The 22,174-nt window shown below is 25.3% G+C and overlaps 4 protein-coding genes across 6 annotated transcripts; 1 reads left to right on the plus strand and 3 right to left on the minus strand.

Annotated features, from left to right (window-relative positions):
• Positions 1 to 2,140: 2,140 nt before the first annotated feature.
• Positions 2,141 to 8,714, minus strand: LOC124429163 (putative uncharacterized protein DDB_G0282133). Its single transcript, XM_046974073.1, has 4 exons — positions 8,636 to 8,714; positions 6,719 to 7,168; positions 4,120 to 6,139; positions 2,141 to 2,573 (listed from the first exon to the last, which is right to left on the minus strand). The coding sequence occupies exons 2-4, from the start codon at positions 6,971 to 6,973 to the stop codon at positions 2,518 to 2,520; spliced, it is 2,331 nt and encodes a 776-aa protein (XP_046830029.1). The 5' UTR covers positions 6,974 to 7,168; positions 8,636 to 8,714; the 3' UTR covers positions 2,141 to 2,517.
• A 169-nt stretch (positions 8,715 to 8,883) lies between these two features.
• Positions 8,884 to 10,257, minus strand: LOC124429164. The gene is made up of 2 exons (XM_046974074.1): positions 10,071 to 10,257; positions 8,884 to 9,854 (listed from the first exon to the last, which is right to left on the minus strand). The coding sequence occupies exons 1-2, from the start codon at positions 10,255 to 10,257 to the stop codon at positions 9,097 to 9,099; spliced, it is 945 nt and encodes a 314-aa protein (XP_046830030.1). The 3' UTR covers positions 8,884 to 9,096.
• A 491-nt stretch (positions 10,258 to 10,748) lies between these two features.
• LOC124429165 (THAP domain-containing protein 1-like) lies at positions 10,749 to 11,832 on the minus strand. The gene is made up of 2 exons (XM_046974075.1): positions 11,620 to 11,832; positions 10,749 to 11,361 (listed from the first exon to the last, which is right to left on the minus strand). The coding sequence occupies exons 1-2, from the start codon at positions 11,688 to 11,690 to the stop codon at positions 10,749 to 10,751; spliced, it is 684 nt and encodes a 227-aa protein (XP_046830031.1). The 5' UTR covers positions 11,691 to 11,832.
• A 914-nt stretch (positions 11,833 to 12,746) lies between these two features.
• On the plus strand, positions 12,747 to 20,957 carry LOC124429166 (equilibrative nucleoside transporter 4). 3 transcript variants are annotated; one of them, XM_046974077.1, is made up of 11 exons: positions 12,747 to 12,854; positions 12,976 to 13,325; positions 14,324 to 14,478; positions 14,576 to 14,704; positions 14,803 to 14,877; positions 15,140 to 15,363; positions 15,458 to 15,569; positions 15,889 to 16,056; positions 16,668 to 16,855; positions 17,141 to 17,381; positions 18,357 to 20,957. In XM_046974077.1, the coding sequence occupies exons 2-11, from the start codon at positions 13,156 to 13,158 to the stop codon at positions 18,725 to 18,727; spliced, it is 1,833 nt and encodes a 610-aa protein (XP_046830033.1). In that variant the 5' UTR covers positions 12,747 to 12,854; positions 12,976 to 13,155; the 3' UTR covers positions 18,728 to 20,957. The 3 variants fall into 3 exon arrangements, with proteins under 3 accessions (XP_046830033.1, XP_046830035.1, XP_046830032.1); XM_046974079.1 differs by having other exon boundaries at positions 12,760 to 12,843; XM_046974076.1 differs by having other exon boundaries at positions 12,770 to 13,325.
• The last annotated feature ends 1,217 nt before the right edge of the window (positions 20,958 to 22,174 follow it).

The raw sequence follows: 22,174 nt of genomic DNA on the forward strand, positions 1-22,174 counted from the left end.
ATAAACATCGTAAACATGGTATTATTTTAATTTTTATTTATTCTTAATAGTATATTTCTTTAGTTTTTTCTTCTTTTTTTTTCTTTTTTTACTTAATTATCATCGATTTAAAAATCAAAAATTAATATGATATAATTAAATTAAAGAAATTAGATCATTTCATTCTTATTAAAAATTAAATCATCCTGAAAGACATTAAAGGCTAACTCCATTGTACACATATATTCCACAGATCACTGTAACTTTAACAACACTTCAATGTTGTTGTAAATCTCTTTTAGACAAAAAGATGTATTAGACATATTTACTTTTAAAATTAGAGATTTGTAAGACGATAGACGTGGAGATCAATCGTTTTAACCACCCCTCAACGAACGTACGAATGTACATGTGTACATAAACGCACGTGCGCGTTACACCTTGCGTGAACGCATGGACGTTACAGAGTGGCGCCCTCTGACCTTCTTTAACACCCTTCTGACACACGTGTCGATGGTACACACAGAAAGTGGGCGTCAACTCACGTTCACTATACACATACACACATCGAAAAAGAAGATAACTGTTCTGTAGAAATCATTTTAACTTATTGTGTGTATGTGTACGTATGTGCATACGCGTATATATGTATGTAGATATATCAATTTATGTGTACGAAGCGTTTATTTATGTATATGAAAATATATTAATGTGTGCAAAAATGTATTTGTGTGTATGTGTGTGTATGTATGTATATACGTACATACAATATATAAATAAAATTGTATGTATACGTGTGCCAAAGAAAATATGTATAGGGGTAAAGTTTGTGTATATACATGTGTGTGTGTCTCCTCTTGCACAAACGAACATAAAGCGTCAACCCTTACCGAGTGACGCGACTGGCTCCCTCTGTTAGGGTTACACAATCGCGCCCTGATTGATAATTTATACGGTGCGTGCAGGTTATTTGATTATCTGTCCCCAGCTGGGCTCGTATCCACCCCATCTTCTTTTTCTATCTCTGTCTTTAGCTCTCTTTCTCTCTTTCTCTCTTTCTCTCTCTCTCTCTCTTTCTCTCTCTCTCTCTTTTTCTCTTTCTCTTTCTCTGTCTCTGTCTTTCTCCATTTCTTTTATTTTTTTATTTTTTTAAGTAATTTTGTTGTTAACTACATACACGCATACAAACATTCGTAAGATCATACATATTCCTCGATATTTTATATAAAGATTATTCTTCGATCATTGATAATCGAATTTATTTTGATATTATTTGAAGATTGCGTATAGTGAATTTGTTGATAATGAAAAAAGCTTTGACTTTGTAGAATGTGAAATACATGAGGTGTACCGTATTTCGTAGTAGTTTCTTTTTTTTTTGTCATAATTTTGATCAATCCGTCAATTATATTAATATTTGATATATGTAAATTTTGTAATGAGAAGCTCTGATCCCATTTTATTTTATTTTAAAATAAATACACATAGGAATATGAAATTTAACGGTGGACAAAAAAATTGTCAACAAAAATTATTTATTATTTGCAAATTTCTTCGATCGAACCTCTTACATAAATATGAATTTTTTAAATAACGTTCGTTTTAAAATGGCTGCAAATAGAGATGTAATAAACGGTATTACAAGAACATAATAATTTTTTTCTGATTTCTTAACTGGTTATCAGCCATTTTAGTTTTATTGTTAGTCATATTTGCACTTTTTTACCACATATCAATAATTTACGATGAATATGCTGCAATATATAATCCCATCGATTATTGAGTTAGTAATTTTTTATGATATTCTTTGAAATTTTTACTTCGAACACACATCGTACTACATATATATATACTACATATACTCTTATATATCTCTATTTGTTTGTATTTTAAATAAAAAGCCTAATAAACACTTTAAACTATAACGAATAAATATATGTTTAATAAAAAAAAATATATATATATAGCATTCATTTATATTTTATTACAGCATTATATATATATATATATATATATATATATATATATATACTTCTCTTAAAATGATAAAATTCCTTGTCCCATAGCAACACAATTTAATATTTAAACAATAAAAAAAATTTCTATTGGTCACCAAAAAATTATGTATTAAAATTATTAAAATAATAAAAATTAATAAGAGGCATAGAAATTTTTTAAGGACACACTAAAATATGCATAAAAGTTAAATGCGACATATTGTCGTAAGAATATTCCAATTAAAAAAAAAAATTCTAATGTTCGTCATTATTCATCATTTTCCTCTTCGTTTTCTTTTTCTTTTTTCTTTTTTCTTTTTTCGATCAATGAAACGATAAAAAAAGTGGTGTATGAATTAGTATGCCTACATATGGATGATAGTAGAAGCTGAATGTTGTGTTACCTCAAAAGAAGGAGCAGAATGATACCAATTATGTCATCAACGTAGCGTGCGCAACCCTCTTTTCTGTTACGTCGCTGTCACAGCATAGTCTTCACCCGCATGTTAACCCCTGCTCTCATTCACCACCCTCGTGTATTTCATGCTACATAATACGACACGTATTCTCGACACAGTGGGAGATTCCTGATGTGGTCTTAAAATCAGGAGAAAAAACATGTAACATTTTCTATATCTCTTTTCTTTCTTTTCATAATATCCATGTGATTATTATTCTATATATTTTTATATTAACAATTAAAATAAAATATATATTTATTTTATTTGTTAAAGAAGAATAACGCTATTTAATGTCATTAATACACGTGTTAATACACGTCTATATGTATTTGTTAATATGTTAAAAAATTGTTATTAATATTTATTATTTAACATTGAAAAATATTCTATTATTATTTGAAATTTATATAACAATAAAATTTCATTATATAGTATTTTATATATATATATATATATATATATATATATATATATATATATATATATATATATATATATATATATATATACATAATTATTATTTTAAATTATTTTATATTTTAATTATTTTAAATTTGCAATACAAGCGAATCGTTCTTCTAAGTCATCGTACTTAACGTCAACTATTCGAAAATGAATAGAATAATAACACAAATATACATAATATACATTATACAGATCTATAAATAATTTTTTGTTTGGATTATATTAATTGCATTGCTTTTACTTATTATATGCACATTAATGTACTTTGTTATTGGGTAATAAACAATGTTAGCAAGTTCGTCAATAATTACTTTAAAAAGACATCAAACATTGAGCTTTTGACATAATTTTTTAACTAAATCCTTTCATCTTTTATCTTTATGGTTGTTACATTATCATTTTAGTTATTATCGACAAACTATGATCTAAATTAATTTCTTTTACAGCATTTTTATGTACAGATCCATGTACTTATATCTATATTTTATATTTTTTAAAAACAATTATTTCAAAAATAAAAACCAACAAAGTTTTTACCGACTGATGAAACAGGATGCTAATATTACCGGTCGATTTTTCATCGATCGATAAAACAAAGATCTCATTTACCAACTTTCTCTCGGCTGACACAACGGGGACTCAATTATTACTGACTGTTTACCAATCGATAAAACAGTTTCCATTATTGCCAGCTTTGACTTTAAACAAAATTATAAATACATTCTAAAAATATAACACAGTTATGCTGTTACTTATTTATTAAACATTATTATATTTGTATATATTAGTTTATTATTATTTAGGAAATGTTATACAAACATTCGCATAAAGTCAAATATTTCAGTAACACAAGACAGATATCTATATGTAGAAAAGAATTTGAATAATACATATAAATTAGTTCTATGAAACGTTAGATATTAATAATAATTTAATAATATATATATATATATATATATATATATATATATATATACATATATATATATATATGTATATCATTTTATAAAAAAGAATAATTATTTTGTATTACTAAAACTTTTTATTAATATTTTTTATTTAATATTGAAAAATTGTGATCGAATTTGTATTTAAGGGGAAGATAAATAGTATGATTTTATATATATATATTCGTCATACCATGAAAATAACGAAAAATAAAAATTAAGTTCGATAACTTTTAGATGAAAAATTAGGAAAGTATCTGGAATATATACCGCTTCTCAAAGAATAAGGTTTCGAATAAACTTCCTCGTGATTCGCGTGAACGTTTTCAAGATGTCTGCCGTCGGAATTCGAATCTGTTTTTACTTCTTTCGATTTCCTTTCAAGTATCGTTACAGCGATATCGACTATTTCCTGAGATCCGTTTTTCGATTTTTTCACTGGTTCACGTAAACCGCATTTCTCAAATTCTTTTCTCCTTTCCTCTTTTTCAGCTTTTGCCATTTTGAAAACTTTCGTTTCAACATCCATTTTCTTTTTACAAACTCTTTCGAATTTTCTATTCGACAAATCTGATGTAGATTTTTCTCGATTATTTTTTTCATTATCATCATCTCTCGTGCAATCCGACTTATCGACCAAAATTAGAGCAGTCGACGTTGATTCATCGATTTTGTTATCTTTCAGTCGATTAGTTTCTCTAATGACCACTTTCGATCTCGATCTTCTTCGATCTTCTAATTTGGAATTATTGAAATTATCTCCTAATTCCTTTTTCAATCGAGAAATCGCGATTGGTATTCTCGATCTCATCGATTTTTCTGTTTTATTGGATAATTTTAAAAGATTTGAAATCGTCGAATGAATTTTTGAAAAAGATGACGTTCGATCACTGTTAACTTCCTCGATCTTGTTTTTCTCTAATTGATAAAGTTTATCTTTTAGGTCGTTATTGCTTTTCGAATTTTTACCTTCGTTATTGGTCGTCTGCGAATTCGACCATCTTTTAGATTGTTTCATAACCGAGGAAATAAAAATAGCGCCTACTTTTTCTAAATCTTTTCTTTGAATATCCGCCTTGTCATTTTCCTTTTCTTTTCTAACAGATCTTGATAAAGAATATCCAGAAATATTTTTAATCGGTGATCTTTCATTGATATTCTTTTTCAATTTTTTCGACGCGTCGGAATTATCATCGTCGAAAGAGAACACCGTGTTTATTTCCATTTTCGATTCAATGTTTTCCTTTTGAATATTTTCTTTTCGTTGTGAATATGAACCAGCACTTTTTGGAAGAACTCTCGACTTCGTTTTATTATTTTCATTATTGAAATTCTCCTTTTCGATAAAACATTTATTACCTTGATTTTTCTTAGCTGCCAAATTATTTTCATCCAATTTTATTGAATTTTTATTAACGTAACGTTTCGCCATATTGTCACGATAATTCATTCTATCACGATCGGCACTTTTTGAATTGCCCTTTCTTCTGTCAGATCTCCTTTCAGTTTTGTTATTTGTTTCGCGATTAACATCTTGATGATTAAAATTTTCTTTCAAACTTTCGACATTTTCCTGTTTATTCAAAGTAAAATCATTTTTTTCTTGATTAATATTTTCGAATTTATTTTTTATATTTTCATTAAAATTATCGAACATATCCGAAATACTGTCTATGTCCACTGCGCGATCGATCGATTTTTTTATTTTTTCATTAAGATCTTTCAACATTTCGTTATTACTTTCGTTATTATTATTTACGAATGAAAAATCTGTTCTTATCTTGATATCATCTGTGATATCATTGAATGCAGGTTTCGTCGAGAAATTTTCTTTCTTTTTTTGTGGTGAACGTGTTGTCGAAGGTATTCTTCGTTTTCTTTTATTATTATCATTTTTTAAATAATTCAAGCCATCAGGCGAATGAGATAATCTTGTTGTAGATGTCGATTCATTTGAATTTTTGTACGAATCAAAAACTTTTTTTCGAGTCTCATTTTCTTCCCTTTTGTTTTTCCGATTAATTGCCTTTTTAAGGAAATAATTTGATAAATCAGAATCAACAATAACTTTCTCGTTCGATGACAGATCATCCATATGATCTTGGCTCCTTAGAAGAGTATTTTCAAAATCAGCGATATTTCGTTCCCATTGTTCAATTTTTTCATTAATCTCTCGATTCATAGTATTAGATCTTTCCTCTAAAAATTCTTTCGTTTTTATTTTTCTCGATGATGTTTTGTTTGTCGATGATACATTGCCTCTGGTATTACTTTTTTTCTGGAATTCTTCCTATTTAAATAGTATATAAATATAAAAACATTAATTTATATAATAATAAAAAGAAATAAAAACGAAATAGGATTAATAGACAAAATAGAAGAAAAAATATATATATAATTAAAAAAAATATATATTTATATATATATATACATATATATATATATATATATATATATATATATATATATGTATATTTCATTTATTTTTAATTAATAATATAAAATATATATATATTTATATATATATATATATATATATATATATATATATATATAGCTCGAAAATAAAGTCAAATAGTACAAATATTTATATGAAATTTTTTTTTATTGTTTTTATATTCTGAAACTACCCTGAAATATTTCCTTACTTATTAATGGAAACATCCAGTATAATATAAAATATTTACTATAGATATTATTAGTTTCTATTAATTTCATCTCTCTAATTTTTTTCTTTTTTTTTTTTTTTTTTCCCCAGTAAATTTGCATTTTATCGTATCGTATGTAAAACGTGTCTTATTAACTATTTAAAATTATTATCCTATTTAATTTTATTATTTAAAATTTGCGTATATTAATTGAAACAAACCCGATTTGTTTCTTGTTTCTCATCGAATACTTTCCGAATATTTTTCGATACGGGATCACAACGGGGTGTCTTCCTTTCGCAATATGATTGATTTTGATCTTTTTTCTGTTGAATCGAAGACGAAGGAGATATTGCGTCACATCCGGTGTCCGATAATTCGACTATTTTTCCGACATCTTGATAAACATCCATAGGGAATATTGGATGAGCATTATCCATAAAGAAATAAAATGGATTTTCAGAGAATGCGTTCATTTTAACTTTTTCTGATTTCTTTCTCTTCTCTTCCTTTCTGGTTTTTCTTCTTTTTTTTCGTTTTATTTTCAATATTCTCTCTCTCTCTCTCTCTCTCTCTCTATCTATCTATCTATCTATCTCTCTCTCTCTCTTTAATCGGACATTAAACGGAATTACGTTACCGGAAATATCTTGATTCGGATGCCATGTTTCCTATTACAGGATATTATTACTATTGAATTTGTTAAATCATTTTGTATAAGCGAAAAAAAAATTTCGATTTTACTTTTTGAAAAAGGTTATACCGAATGAGATGTCGACTTTTTTGTATCTTCCGATATGAACATATCTCAGATCGTAATATTTTTTTATTTTTCTTTTTTTCTTCATAATCGATAATAACTAACGTGAGGGACATCGATAATATTATTCAACAATATATATATATATATATATATATATATATATATATATATATATATATATATATATATATATTAACATTTAAATATCCAAAAATATATTCTATTTTGTGTTAATATATATATATATATATTAACATTTAAATATCCAAAAATATATTCTATTTTGTAATTAATTGAATTTAGTTTCTTCTTTATTTTATATTTAACTTCTTTTTGTTTTTTTTTTTTTTTTTAATGATAGAGATCTCTTTCGATATCAGAAAATACTGCGAAATTAGTTGTACGTTATAAGCAAAGATTATCACGATAAAAATAATATTTTATTTATATAGCAAAATATTCGAATAATTTTGATGAAAAAAAGATCAGACAAATATCTGAAAGATATAAGGAATTATATTCGTTCTCTTTAGATAATGTTAAAGATAGAAAACAAAACGCTAAGTTAACATAACGCACGTCAATATTATGCGTTTGTGGCACTAATTACTTATCTATATATATGGTCCTGAGATAAAAACTGACTTTTTCTTTTTTATTTTTAATAATTCTCTAGAGTAACAATCTCGCAAACTCTTCCATTTTCTTTGAAAACGCAAGGCTGCAAAGATAATGACTCTTTGAAACAAAATTTGTTCTTTCATCAGTTCATTCTTTCAGTTATTTTTAATTCTATTATTATTTATTAAATCAATTACAATAATTATATTATTATATTATATATTATTAGTAATAATAATAGTAATAGTAGCAATAATATGAAAATAATATAACGTAGATTAGACCTGCAGGATAACCACAAAGAAAAAGGAAACAGCACCGAGAATTTTATCTCACAGATAATACGTAAATGAATTCACATTATTTTTTAATAAAATAATATTGTATGTAATATATAAATATTAATTAATTATTATCTACTCTTTTCCCTTGACAAAATAATGGATAAAATTTTTTATATCTTTTTCTTTTTGTCGCAAATTTATGTACTAACTATAATATTTATCGATTGTATTATTATTCTCTATGCATTTGCGCGTAAATTAAAATCATATCGATCCTACGTCCTATCTAACGCAAATCATTGAAAGAATCACGTTACTAACAAAAAAAAAGATAATTATGAGAGAGTAAAAAGTTTACATTCATTTTATTAACACTAATTCAATTGTTAGGTTAAATGGGAGTACTCTTCACTAATTCAATTGTTAGGTTAAATGGAAGAGGAATATAACCTCAATACAAACTTATATACCGATAAGATAAATTTATGGTTTTAGGTACCCTATCGCTTTTCTATTTTATATTTTGTCCATACTTGTCGCTGAAGTCACATAACTCTTTCAGAGAAAGATTATGAATATATATATATCTGTCGACACTAACGCCACCGTTAGATTTATGCACAGTATTAAGTGAGCCACGATTAGCCTATAAAAATTGTATGAAACTAATTTTGTATATAAGATTTACATGTATAAAATATAAAAGCTTGTGAGAAAATAATGATAATTCTTTTCTTTTTATTTTCAAAATATTCAAAAAATCTGACAAATTATTATATTAAAAAAATACAGATATATCTAATAGATTTTCTGGAGTTAAAACTAGCTTTAGAGTTTAGAAGATTTTATTTCTCTTAAAATTCCAAATTACTCCTTCCAATTGTAAGATATAAAATATAATTATACATAAATCTTGAATATTTATATTGAACTACATGTTGTCAGTAAAGTCAATATATGAATTTTGTGAAGAATGTGAAAGTTGTGATGATGTTGGAGAAGGCGTTGTGTGTACCGAAGATGAAAGTGGACTTTGCGTTTGTGGATACGAATATGTTGCTGTTTGCGTATGAGTAGTTGATCTATTTACATTGGATTGATTATTTTGTTTAAAGCTTTGAGTAAATTGGCATTGATTAGTAAATGGAAAATTTAAAGAAGGGATCGAACACGTTGAGGGTGATGACGCAGAAGAGGGAAAGCTTTGACTTAATCTAGCTTTCTTAAAGACATTTAATAGTTCACATTTAACATCGAGCTTGATATCATCTGGAATCTTTTTTAATTCAGGTACTAACGACAACACAAATAACGTGTCTTCGTCCTTTTCCATAGTTTCTTGACTCTTTCCTCTCATTAATTTTTCAGCTACACTTACAAAAAGTTTATCTTCCTCCAACTGTTTCATATCAGATATATTTCTCTTATTTCGAGAACGTGATTTTAGACTAGCTTCCACTTCTCCTTGTCTTTCTGGTTCTTTCTTCACCAACATCGTCATATTTTCTACGTTTTCTATTACTCCTGACATCGGTTTTACAACAGTTTGTAAAAAACTCAATTTGTTATAATACATATACTGCTTTCGATTAGCAGGGGTCCCCGAACCTGACTTTTCCTTTTTTATTTTTAATAATTCTCTAGAATAACAGTCTCGCAAACTCTTCCATTTTCTTTGAAAACGTAAGGCTGCAAAAATAATGACTCTTTAAAATACAATAATATAAATAAAATTATTCTTTCATCAGTTCATTCTTTCAGCTATTTTTAATTCTATTACTTATCGTATGTCAATATAAACAAAAGATTTTCCGAAGTAATTATCAGAAAAAAAAAACAAATAATTCATTATAATATCGAATACTATATTAATTTTAAAAATGTCTCGAAAATTAAAAAACTTACCAATATTATTTTTCTCTGCATTAGACTTTCTTTCAAATTCTGGGCAAAATTTCCTAATAACTTCTTCCCAAGCATTCTTCTTGGTAATTTTATTTGTATAATCATCACTGGATAATTCCCAAATAGCTGGACGTAATTCAATTTCCGAAATAAAATCTTCAGTATTTATATTATTGATATCTTCCATGTTGTATCTACGTGTTTCTTATAAGTAACATTACCGCGCCACACTAGACCACAAAATACTTGCACAAAGCAACTCGGTGGCGCCACAAAGAGTAACAACGAACGTTTTTGTATTCAAGACGAAACATTCGATTCAATACATTAAATTATTGTTATTAATTAATTATAAAAATTGTTGTTACATTTAAAAGCACACATACAAAAAATAACTCGATGCTTTTGAATTTTGTGTCCGTCACAAATTGATGATGACAATACAGTAACCTCTTCCACATAAGAGCCACGTATAGTAGGGATGTGGCGCCGCATTGGTGGCGCCGCTAACGCAGATGGCGTATAAAAATTTTTGAAACTTCTGATATGATGAATTTTTTTATGCGTACGATCATTGACATAATCTTGTAAAAATTGAAGAAATTTTGCTACATCAAAATTCTTGTCAAAATATGTCATAGTTTATAATAATGAAATAAATATTGATTCAAAATAACATTAACTTATCTGTGGCGCCACAGATTTACGACGACTTTGTCGAGTAAGAATGTACATTCTATTATCTTTTAATAATTTCCAAGAAAGATTATAGATTCTTCTTTTTCGCAAACGTGATATCAATTCTTTCATACGTTCTATTTTTGTATCTTTTTTATTTATTTGTCGTTTCAATATATGAATTTTATGTTGCAATTTATCAATTATTAAATCTTTTTTCGAGTCTGTAAATTTAACTTCCATTTGTTCCTCGTTGTTTTTTACTTCTAAAGTTATTTTGTTTAATCCATTAGAATATAATTGTCGATCGTCAAAACTTTGTTCTGATTTGTTAGAACATTTGGGCTCACTTCTAGCAGATGTCATAATTTTTTCTTTTTTTAATTTTGACTTGTTCGATTCCAAAGTATCAGAATAGTTTGAAAATACAGATGGAACAGCGTCGTGCTTTAAACGTCTGATATATGGATACCAAGCTGTACTAGGACGATGCAAGAAATCTTGCGGCTTGAAATGCGCACTACAAATTCTACTTGCCTTAGAAGGCTTCCAATCTTTTCTATGAACTGCTGTTATCCAAGCTGCGAGTCTATGCTCATCCTTGAATGGAAAACTATAAAAAAAATACATATATAACAAATATATTATATGTATTCATATATATAATACGATACAAATGTTATTGATACTATTCTAAATTAGGTTAGTTCGGTAAGAATAAAGTTATATTCTATTATTTTACATGTATATACGTATATATATATATATATATATATATATATATATGCATATATATATACACAACAAATATTGTTTAGTTATTGAATGTTAGAGAGAAAAGAAATAATAATTTAAGAAAAATAATACTTACGTAAAAAATTGAATTTTTTTCTCTTTGGAAAATCTATTACTACAACCATACACACTACACGATGTAGGCATTTTGTTAAGCCGATATTTTGCACTAGTTAAACGAAAATGAAATTTTTTAAAACATCATTTTTAATAGTTTCTTTTCAATTCTTACAAAATTGAACTTTTGTTTTGTCTATCGCTTACAAATGGCGATCTTTCAACTAAAACTACTTTCTTCTTTTAACACCAGATGACTCAGTAGTATTCCATAAATCATTACTTATATGATAAATATTGTTTAAATTGTTATTTTATATAATATATACATACATATATATATATATATATATTCATTATTTATATATTTAGTAATAGAGAAAACAAGTACTTAATAATTACTCTTTTATTTTTATTAATTAATTTATCGTAATTCTTTATCGTTAATTATTTTCGAAGAACTATGAAAATACTTAAATATAATCAATTCGTTAATTGTTTAATTTAAGAATATTATAGATCAATTATAGTTTACTTATCAATTGTATATAATTATATTTGTATGAAACATAATCCGTCGATAAATTTAATACATTTAAAACAGCGTCGATAAATTTTATATTCCGTCGGTAAAATTACTATTATCGATAAGAAATCTTTAATTCTTAATAATAAATAATGTAAAACGAGTAATCTACTGTAAGGAGATAAAAGTTTCATTATCAATAAAATGATAATGAAACAAAAAAAAATTAATGAACATGATTAAATTAATAAAGTAAATTATCAAAACTTTAATTAATTTATTTATCAATATGTTCTTATGTATTTGATTAATTAAACGTTAAAAAAATATAAAAAAATTGATGTGTAAAACTTTTGAAAAAGAGAGAAAAAAAGAAAAAATGGATTTTAAAATCAGCTAATACATCATAACAATTATAGTTACAAAATGATAATTTTTCACGCAAACACGCAATGTGTCGAAATAATGTACTTGAAATAAATCGTTTTAATGAATAAATAAATGTTTTTCTTTTTACCGACAAGAGAAGAAAGTTGATATTTATTGTCAGCTGTGAAGAATCACGAAAAGGATAGAATGTTTGCGCGCGCAGAAATCAATGAGACAAATTTCAAAGCATGCGCCTGTGATATTCCGGCACAGAACACACGTCTGAACAAAGTGCTCAGAGGAAATAAATAATGCGTTGATCAGATGCTGTTAACTGATCAGTGAAAAGTGTGTACATGGTGCGGCTTTCTATTCTTCTTTTTCTTCTTCTTCTTCTTCTTCTTCTTCTTGTTCTTCTTCTCTTCTACTTATCTATCTCTGTTCTGTCGTTTTCTTCCTAATTCTCGAGTTATCTTTCAGTTTTGAAGACTCAAAATAAATTACAAGTATCCAACAACGACTCTTATCATGTATCTCTAGAAAGAGAAAAAGGAATCAATTTGATTGATCGTCCAAAGTTTCTAATCTCCGCAATCTTAAAATTCGTCGATCCTAATCATTCTACTGTACAACAACAAGAAATTAATAAAAAGGAACAAAATGGACGAAAATCTCAGTCGTGGATATGTGCAATTAGGAAAAGCAAGAGGCATGAACGAGTTTAAATTCTCTAATGGATTTACACATCTTTCACCACCGGTCGACAAATGCAACTTAATCTATCTGGCCTTGATACTTGGTGGAATAGGCTTCCTATTACCGTACAACAGGTCATATTAATCATTTTTCATTATATATATATATATATATATATATATATATATATATATATATTTATAGAGTAAATACATATCATATACATTTCCAGAGCCTATGTCAAAGACCTTCGAATACTAAATAGTATCTCGTGGTCTGACCTTTGAAGAACATAGACTGTAATCGATTGAACCACCTTGCAGAATCAATGAGAGATTCTGAATTAAATTGTCAATTCAACCATGAGTTATTACAATATGTTCTTTTCTTAGATAAATTTATTTTTTCATGAGAAATTATCAAATTTTATCGATTTATATATATATATATATATATATATATATATATATATATATAATTTTTATATAACTTTTAGATAATATATCTATTTATATTTTTTAATTCAATAATTTTTTTCTTTGTGCAAATTGAACTATTATATTATTTTAATTATTTTTATTTTTTATGATATAATATCGAATTATATATATATATATATATATAAAATTTTTAGATAGTTATAGCATATCTATTTATATCTTTAATTGATCAATTTGTTACTAGAATTGAGGATTCATTGAATGCTATAAATATATATATTTTTTTTTAATTTTTAAGTAATTATAATATATTTATTTATATTTTTTAATTCAATAATTTCTTTTACAACTTGTTGAGCCATTATATTATTTTTTTAAGTTTTATTTTCTTTGTAATAAAATTTCAAATTTTATATATATATATATTTTATAATGTGTAAAAAGTTATAACATATTGATTTATATTTTTAATTTACTAAGTCGTAAAACCTAATAAATAAAATAATGTTAAAAGATAATTCATATATGCATATCCATATAAAATATAAATATATAATATAAAAATAAATATACGATATAAAATAATATATATATATATATATATATATATATATATATATACCATCATCTTTAATGTTTTTAAAAAGTACATACATTATACCGTAATATGTCATCATATCTTATTATTACAGCTTCATAATCGCTGTAGATTACTTTCAAACAAGATACCCTGGTACGACAGTAATATTCGACATGTCTGTCGTTTATATTACAATGGCCTTTTTTGCAGTATTCGCTAATAATATTTTAGTCGAAACATTGTCCTTGAATATGCGAATAACTTTTGGTAAGGGATATGTATTATATATATAGGTATATAATACATTTTTATTGAATCTTATTTATAATTATTATCGTTATCGTTATCATCATTTTTTTACCAGGTTACTTGGTCTCGTTCGTTACATTGAATTTCGTTGTAATATGCGAAATTTGGTGGGAAGTATTTGGTGCTGGTACTTCGTACAATATTAATTTAATGGCTGTTGCAATTGTCTCGCTTGGTTGTACAGGTATCGTGTCCAATGTTATTATACCTTATTATAATTACTTTATAAAATCATCAAAATTATTTATTTCTTATTAAAAAAATTTCTTTGATAATTAACAGTTCAACAATCGAGCTTTTATGGATATACTTCGATGCTTCCTAGTCGATATACGCAAGCTGTTATGACTGGAGAGAGTAAGTAGATATTAAATTTGAAAAAAAAAGAAAAAGAAAAAGAAATAAAAGAACAATTTGGAAAAAAAGAAAAAGACATCAATCGTTAAATATTTTTCTTTGTTTCGTGAAAAAGTACAGAAAAGAAAAATTTGGGAAAAAAAGATCTATTTATTGCTATGAGAGTTCAATTAATTTTGCAATGATTAATAAAATTACGAAGTTTATTTAAGAAAATTGTTTTCAACGAATTTTTTATATGTAATGATATTTGTGTATATAGGTGTTGCCGGATTTTGGGTTTCGATTAATCGAATTTTGACGAAATCGCTCCTAAAAGATGAACGTGGTAATACGTCGATGTTCTTTGTATTGTCGAATTTGACGATATTAATGTGTTTCCTGTTACATCAAATTGTACGAAAGTCTGATTTCGTACAATTTTACATAACACTATGCCAAGAGAGAAATCGTATTACATTGGAACCAACGGAGGACGTTGGCCTGGTAACCGAGTGATTTTACACAATACGTTGTTACACATACGTAACGTTGACAATAACGATTAGAGATTGAGAGATTAAATGATTTCATTCAACAGATGGATCCGCTTGACCAGGTGGGTGACCCAAGTAAAGGTCAATACGGAATTTTGAAAATACAAACAAGTCCATTGGGAACTGATTCTGCCAGTGCAAGTACAGATCTAAATGGTAATATATTTTTTAACGTCAAAATATTATTTAATTTAATTTTCTTCCTTTTTTTTTCTTTCTACGTATTTAAAAAGGCAATTTTTTTCTCTCTTTTTTTTTTAATTTTCATTAATGTTATTACAAATTATAATATTTATTTATATTTTGTATATATACCGATTGAATATTTCATATCTTTATATAAATTATTTCATAGAATTTTTTTATTAATTCGTAGATTTGATAAATATTAAAGAAAATATATATAAAGAGAGAGAGAGAGAGAAAAAGGGAGTAATATTTTTAGTAATTTTTAAAAAATTATTATTCCTTTTAGGTACCGGACAATATTCAGCATTCTCCTTTAGTAATCCCGTTTATGAGCCTAGTGCACCGTCTGGGAATCCTCCAGGAAGTGCTGGTCCAACTTACAAAGTTGAAGACGTTGTGGTGATGAGAGGCTCTTACGCTAATCAGAATAGCAAGCCTTGGTCTGGTATTAAAAGTAAGTTTTTCATTCACGTCTAATTGTCAGATAAAACAATATTTGTTTAAATAATTAATTGAAAATTGTATACAATTAATATTCTGGCCAAATTTTTATAAAAAACATTTTTTAAAAATTCGACTCGAGACGTTACTTTAGAGACTGACGATCAATATTTAAAATTATATCGTCACCATTTTGAAATTTATTAAATAATGTATTTTATATCTATTAGATAATTAATATCTTAATTAATAATGTATTTGATATCTATTATAAAGGATTTTTTTCTTTTCTTTCTTTGTTTTTTGATTAATTTTGGTAAAAATCGATCCGGTCATTTTATTAAATTTTAACGTCAAAATATTTGCTATAAAATAATCGTCATTTTGAAAGCAATCAAGCAATATTTACTTCTTCTTTTCTTTTTTTTTTTTTATTAAATATAGAAAAAATAAATCCGGTCATTTCGTTAAATTTTAACGTCAATTTCCTATAAAATGATCATCATTTCGAAAGCACGCAGGCAATATTTTTGAAAGAACAAATCGTCATTTCTTTTTCTTTTTTCTTTTATTACTTTTCTTTTTTGATATTAATAAAAACTCTTTCGTTTGAACTATTTTCAGGAGGATTATTGGCAAGATACGAAGTCTCAAAACTTATTTTCCCATACATGGCTAGCATCGGAGTTGCATATTTCGTAACTCTCTGTTTATATCCAGGAATAGTGTCAGAAATAGTATCTTGCAAATACGAATCATGGATGCCGGTCATTTTGATGACAGCTTTCAATGTTTCTGATCTCTTTGGCAAGGTAATAAACAAAGATAAAATTAATATAACAATAGATAAAGAAAAAATTTTAATGAATTAAATTAAAAAAGAAAAAAAAAAGAAAAATATTCAACTTATTACACTCATTTATATCCAGAAATTAAATTACAAATGTAATATTTATTATTAACTGAAATAAATATTAATAAAATTGTATGGATAAAATTAATGCATTATTATATTTAAAATTAAGATTCATTTGATTCTTATTTAAAATTGTTTGTTAATTATTGTTAAATATATATTCTTTGTCTTTTTTTTACAGTTATTAGCAACAATACCGTATCAATGGAAACGTACTCATTTACTATACTTCTCGAGTGCAAGGATAATACTGATACCTTTGTTTTTGTTATGCGCTATACCAAGAAGTGGTCCTATATTATCCGACGAATGTTATCCATTAGTGTTTTCCTGGCTGCTTGGTTTAACAAATGGTATTGTTGGAAGCATACCAATGATTCAAGCACCTAGCAAAGTACCAGAGGAACATCGCGAGCTTGCAGGTATGAATTAATCACAATTTTAAATATTATTTTTTATTAACATATACGTAAATATAAATTATAGTCATATAAGCTATTCTTTATATCAATATTATTAAAAATTGAGATTTAAATAGATTTTACTCTTAGTATTTATAATAATATATCATTACGTAATATAAATGATCAGTATTACATCGATTAATAAAAATAACTATTAATATTTTAATTAAATATAATAATTCGTCGGTATTTTAAATAGATTAGTATGTATAATAAAACAGGAGGCAATTATATTTATAATAATCGCTTATATTACGTATTGATATTTTATAATAAATACACATCAAAATCTTCATATATATTCATCATTTATTTATCAAAATGCTTAACATTAACTAATAAAAATATTAATGAAATAGATAGAAGTATAAATTATATACGTGTAAAATTAATTATTAAAATTTAACTGATTATTCATTTTTTTGAAGAGTTACAAAAATAATTCAAATAAAATAATCGATTCGTTGATTGCTTCATTTTAAATATTATCATTGAACAATTATGTTTATTTATTAATTTTAATGTAATTATTGCTTGTCAATATTATTATGTCTGTAAACAATTTCCACATTCTTTCCCCTGATAGCAGGCAATGTATGCATACAGACATTTTAATCTAACATAAGGGGCTCCGGACAGAATATAAATTATTTTAAAAAAATTCAATATTTAATATATCTTAATAGGCTATTGTTAGAGCATGAATTATTGTCTATCTACGAGCACATAAACAATATTAAAAAAAAAATGACAACAAATAAATAAATAAACATAATTGATTACTTATAATCTTAAATTTACTCAATCGTTTTATCGAATAAATTTAAAAAAAAAAAACGAAAAACAGAAAACAATCGATTAAACAAAACAGATCGAGAAAGCAAATCAATTAAATTAATTCTTCTTTTTCTTTTATTTTATGTATTATACCAGGCAATATAATGACATTATCATATATAACGGGCTTAACAATTGGCTCATTGGTAGCATATTTAATGGATGCTTGCTTTGGTCCGCCGTTTCAAACGAAATATTTATGCCCGAAACCATGGAAACCATCGACGACGCCAATCACTAATACAACCATAAATATTATAACAAATGTCATGTCTTCCACATTACCTACCATAGAGAAATCAACAGCGTTACCTAAATTAAAGACAACTGCTAGCATTTTAACAACTGTATTGACGAGTACTATGTTAACGAATAGCACAATTTACACAGACCTTCCGACGACAATCTTACCGAAAATATTCGCCAATGTTACGACCTCGGCCAGTAATGGGATTGTGCAACACTAAACGCGCACGTTTGTGTACTGTGTGGAGTCTGGTGTTTTACTTATTTTTTTCCTCGTAAAAAAAAAAGAACAAAAGAAATAAAATTCATGAACAATGAATAAAAATTGCGCGAACATATGACATTCTCGTAGAACGAAAAAAAGATAATTAGAAGATATTCAAACTAAATAAGAGGAAGAATTAGAAAAAGACGATGAACACGTAATCGATCATTTAGATGATTTTTCATAATTTTTCTTTTTTTTTTTCTTTTTTTTTTTATTTATCATTTTGTTAGATCTCATATCATCAGCTAAGAAAATAAAAAGAAAAATAAATATTCTCGAAAATCTTATTGATATTGAACGATGATAAAAATTATTTATTAATTAATTAACATGTTTATTTTTAATGTAACGCCAGATTAAACACACATACAAAAAAATAAAATCAAACTATTTGAAATATTATTATCTCCATAAGTTCGTAGAACATTGTTTGAGTCTATTCTAAGTCAGGGATTTAAACCTATAGAAATATTTAATAATATTTTAACTAAAAAGGATAAACTTGTTAGAGACTGATAAGTGTGATTTTATGAATTTATTGTTCCGTTAAAAAAAATGTTTATCATCAAATGACAACTTAATAATATTTGTTTGTTTTGTTTCTAAGAAAAAAAAATTTATATAAATTTAAAAATTAATTAATCTAAATAAATTGTTGATACTTTGTTAACACGTTGAATGCCACTTGTATTTTATTTAGAATGTTTCTAAGATCGATTGAATAATATTAATTAATTTTATTGTTAGTTGTTATTTAGTAGATAATATTTGTTAAACAAGAAAAGAAAAAGAAAGAAAGAATACTGTTAATAGACGATAATGATCGGTGATAAGTAGTGTAAGATCTAGTATATCTTTGTTTATACAATAATTGAAGTTTTTATTTTAAAAGTGGAATAAATCGATTGTATCAAAAAGAAAAGAAAAAAATGAAATGTTATTTTAAAGAAATTATTTTATCAAAATAATTGTAATAAAATTTTGGTATATAAAAACGAATTAAAACTATCGAACATACGTATAATCGAATACTGTCTGATTGCATTAAAAATATATATGATGTGATCTAATAATTATTTATAATAATAATTTTCAAAATTGACGATCGATTTAATAATAAAAATAAAAACGACGTATTCCACTCTTGAGATAAAGAACATAACAAAAAAAAAGTAAATAAATAAATGTGAAGAAAAGACATTAAAATTATACAATTCACTTCATTAAAATCAGCAATTGGCATTCAACGGTATATAATTTATTAGCCTCTGATAATAGACAATGTATGAATTTATACATTTTCGTTTATCACAAAAGAACTTTAAAACTTGATGAATCACTAAAGCGCAAATAACTTGTCGAGTTTCAAAATCGTAAAAGAATACGATTTCAATGACATAACAAAGGAGAGAAAAGAAATAAAAAGCAGAAAAAAAACAAGACAAAAACTCATCATTATAGCGATAAGAGAAAAAATAAAAAAAATGAAAGCATAATAGAAAAATGAAAGCATAATAGAAAAAATAAAAAAAAAATAAAAAAATAAAAAAAAATTAAAAAAAGCATATCATCGACATTACTAGCTAGAAAAAAGAAATAAGAAAAAAGTGAGTCGTCCTATTTGGAAAAATATCCAAAGGTTGATTAAGCTCTCTCTTTCTCTCTTTCTCTCTCTCTCTCTCTCTCTCTCTCTCTCTCTCTCTCTTTCTGTCATATAACTAACGATATATGTATCACTTCAAAGTTGTTTACATTATGTGAAGAAAAAAAAAGAAAAAGAAAAACAAAAAGAACAACAGCAACAACAAAAACAAAACAAAAAGAAATAAAATAATAATTATTATTATAATTCATTAATTTCTGTTATAAAAATAAGTCAATTGCATTTATTATTATTATTATTATTATTATTATTATTATTATTATTATTATTATTATTATTATTATTATTATTATTATTATTATTATTCACGTATCTAAAACATCGAAGAACATGTGAAGGATACAATCAAATTTTATAAAATATAAAAAAAAGAAAATCGAACAAACAGACAAACAAACAAATAAATAAAGAAATTAATATCTTAAACCAACAAAACAACAATTAAACAATATGAATTTTGTGAAGTAGCGATGAAACAAATACGATAATGTTTTTGTATAGTAAAATATCTTTCTCTCTTTCTCTTTCTCTCTCTCTCTTTCTCTCTCTCTCTCTCTCTCTCTTTCTTTCTTTCTTTCTCTTTTTCTATTGTCCATATATATATTGTTTATATATAAACAATATATGTATAAACATATATATATATATATATATATATATTATATTATATATATTTATATATATATATATATATATTATATATTATATATTATATATATATATATATATATATATATATATATATATATATATATAAACGAATATTTGCCTTTCTCTCTCACTCTCTCTATCTCTCTTTCTTGTTTTTCTTTACTATTCTAACATATAAAATTGAGTAGAATATTTCTCTAAAGGATTATAAAACATCTAACTGAGGTTGGCAATTGAGAGTATTGTCAATCATATAAACATATTTTATCAATGGTTAAATGTACACGCAAATCATATTCGCAAAAACAACATATCGTCTATTAAGAAAAACATTAATATATCACGCATAAATATCTATATCTTTTGCGTACTTTACATAAATAGCCTCTTACAATAAGGAATGAATGGGAAATTAGAAATTTTGTGACTTGTACTAATCCTAAGTTTGTGAATGTTTTGCAAGAAATTAATAGATCTATTTTTTAGTCAATAAGTTTCTTTTCCTCTTTTTTTCTTTATTTTCTTCTTTTTTTTCTACATTTTCCTCTTTTTTTTCTTCATTTTCCTTTTTTTTTCTTGTAATTTTCCAAATACAAGACAAATTTATTTTTTTACTTATTTATTTATTTTTTTTAACAGAGAATTTGGAATTGTAAACTGATAATTAAGAAAGCGATAGATAATACAGTTTGTATAAATGAAGTTGATGATACATAATTAAAAAATGAAAATATCCGATTTATTGTAAGTCATTTAAAATGAAAATTTATTGTGATATTTTATTTATCCTTTTTTTAATTTCTTTTTTCTTTTCTTACTTTTCTAATCTTTTGCTCTTTTCTAAGAAAAATGAAAATTGCAAATTCTTGTTATATAATATATAATTAATATAATTAAAAAATCAAAATATTAAATTAAGTTATTGTTCATTTTTTAATTTCTTTTCTATTTCCCTGTGCTTAATTTTCTTTCTTTCTAAAATATATTTTGAAACACATTCGTTCTTTTTTTAATATTTGAAAAATTAAAATATATAACTTATTGTCTAAATCATTTTGTTTATGCATTTCTTTTTTAAATTTTCAA

This window comes from Vespa crabro, chromosome 14 (genome assembly GCF_910589235.1).
Source record: "Vespa crabro chromosome 14, iyVesCrab1.2, whole genome shotgun sequence".
In the NCBI taxonomy this organism is placed as follows: Eukaryota; Metazoa; Arthropoda; class Insecta; order Hymenoptera; family Vespidae; genus Vespa; species Vespa crabro.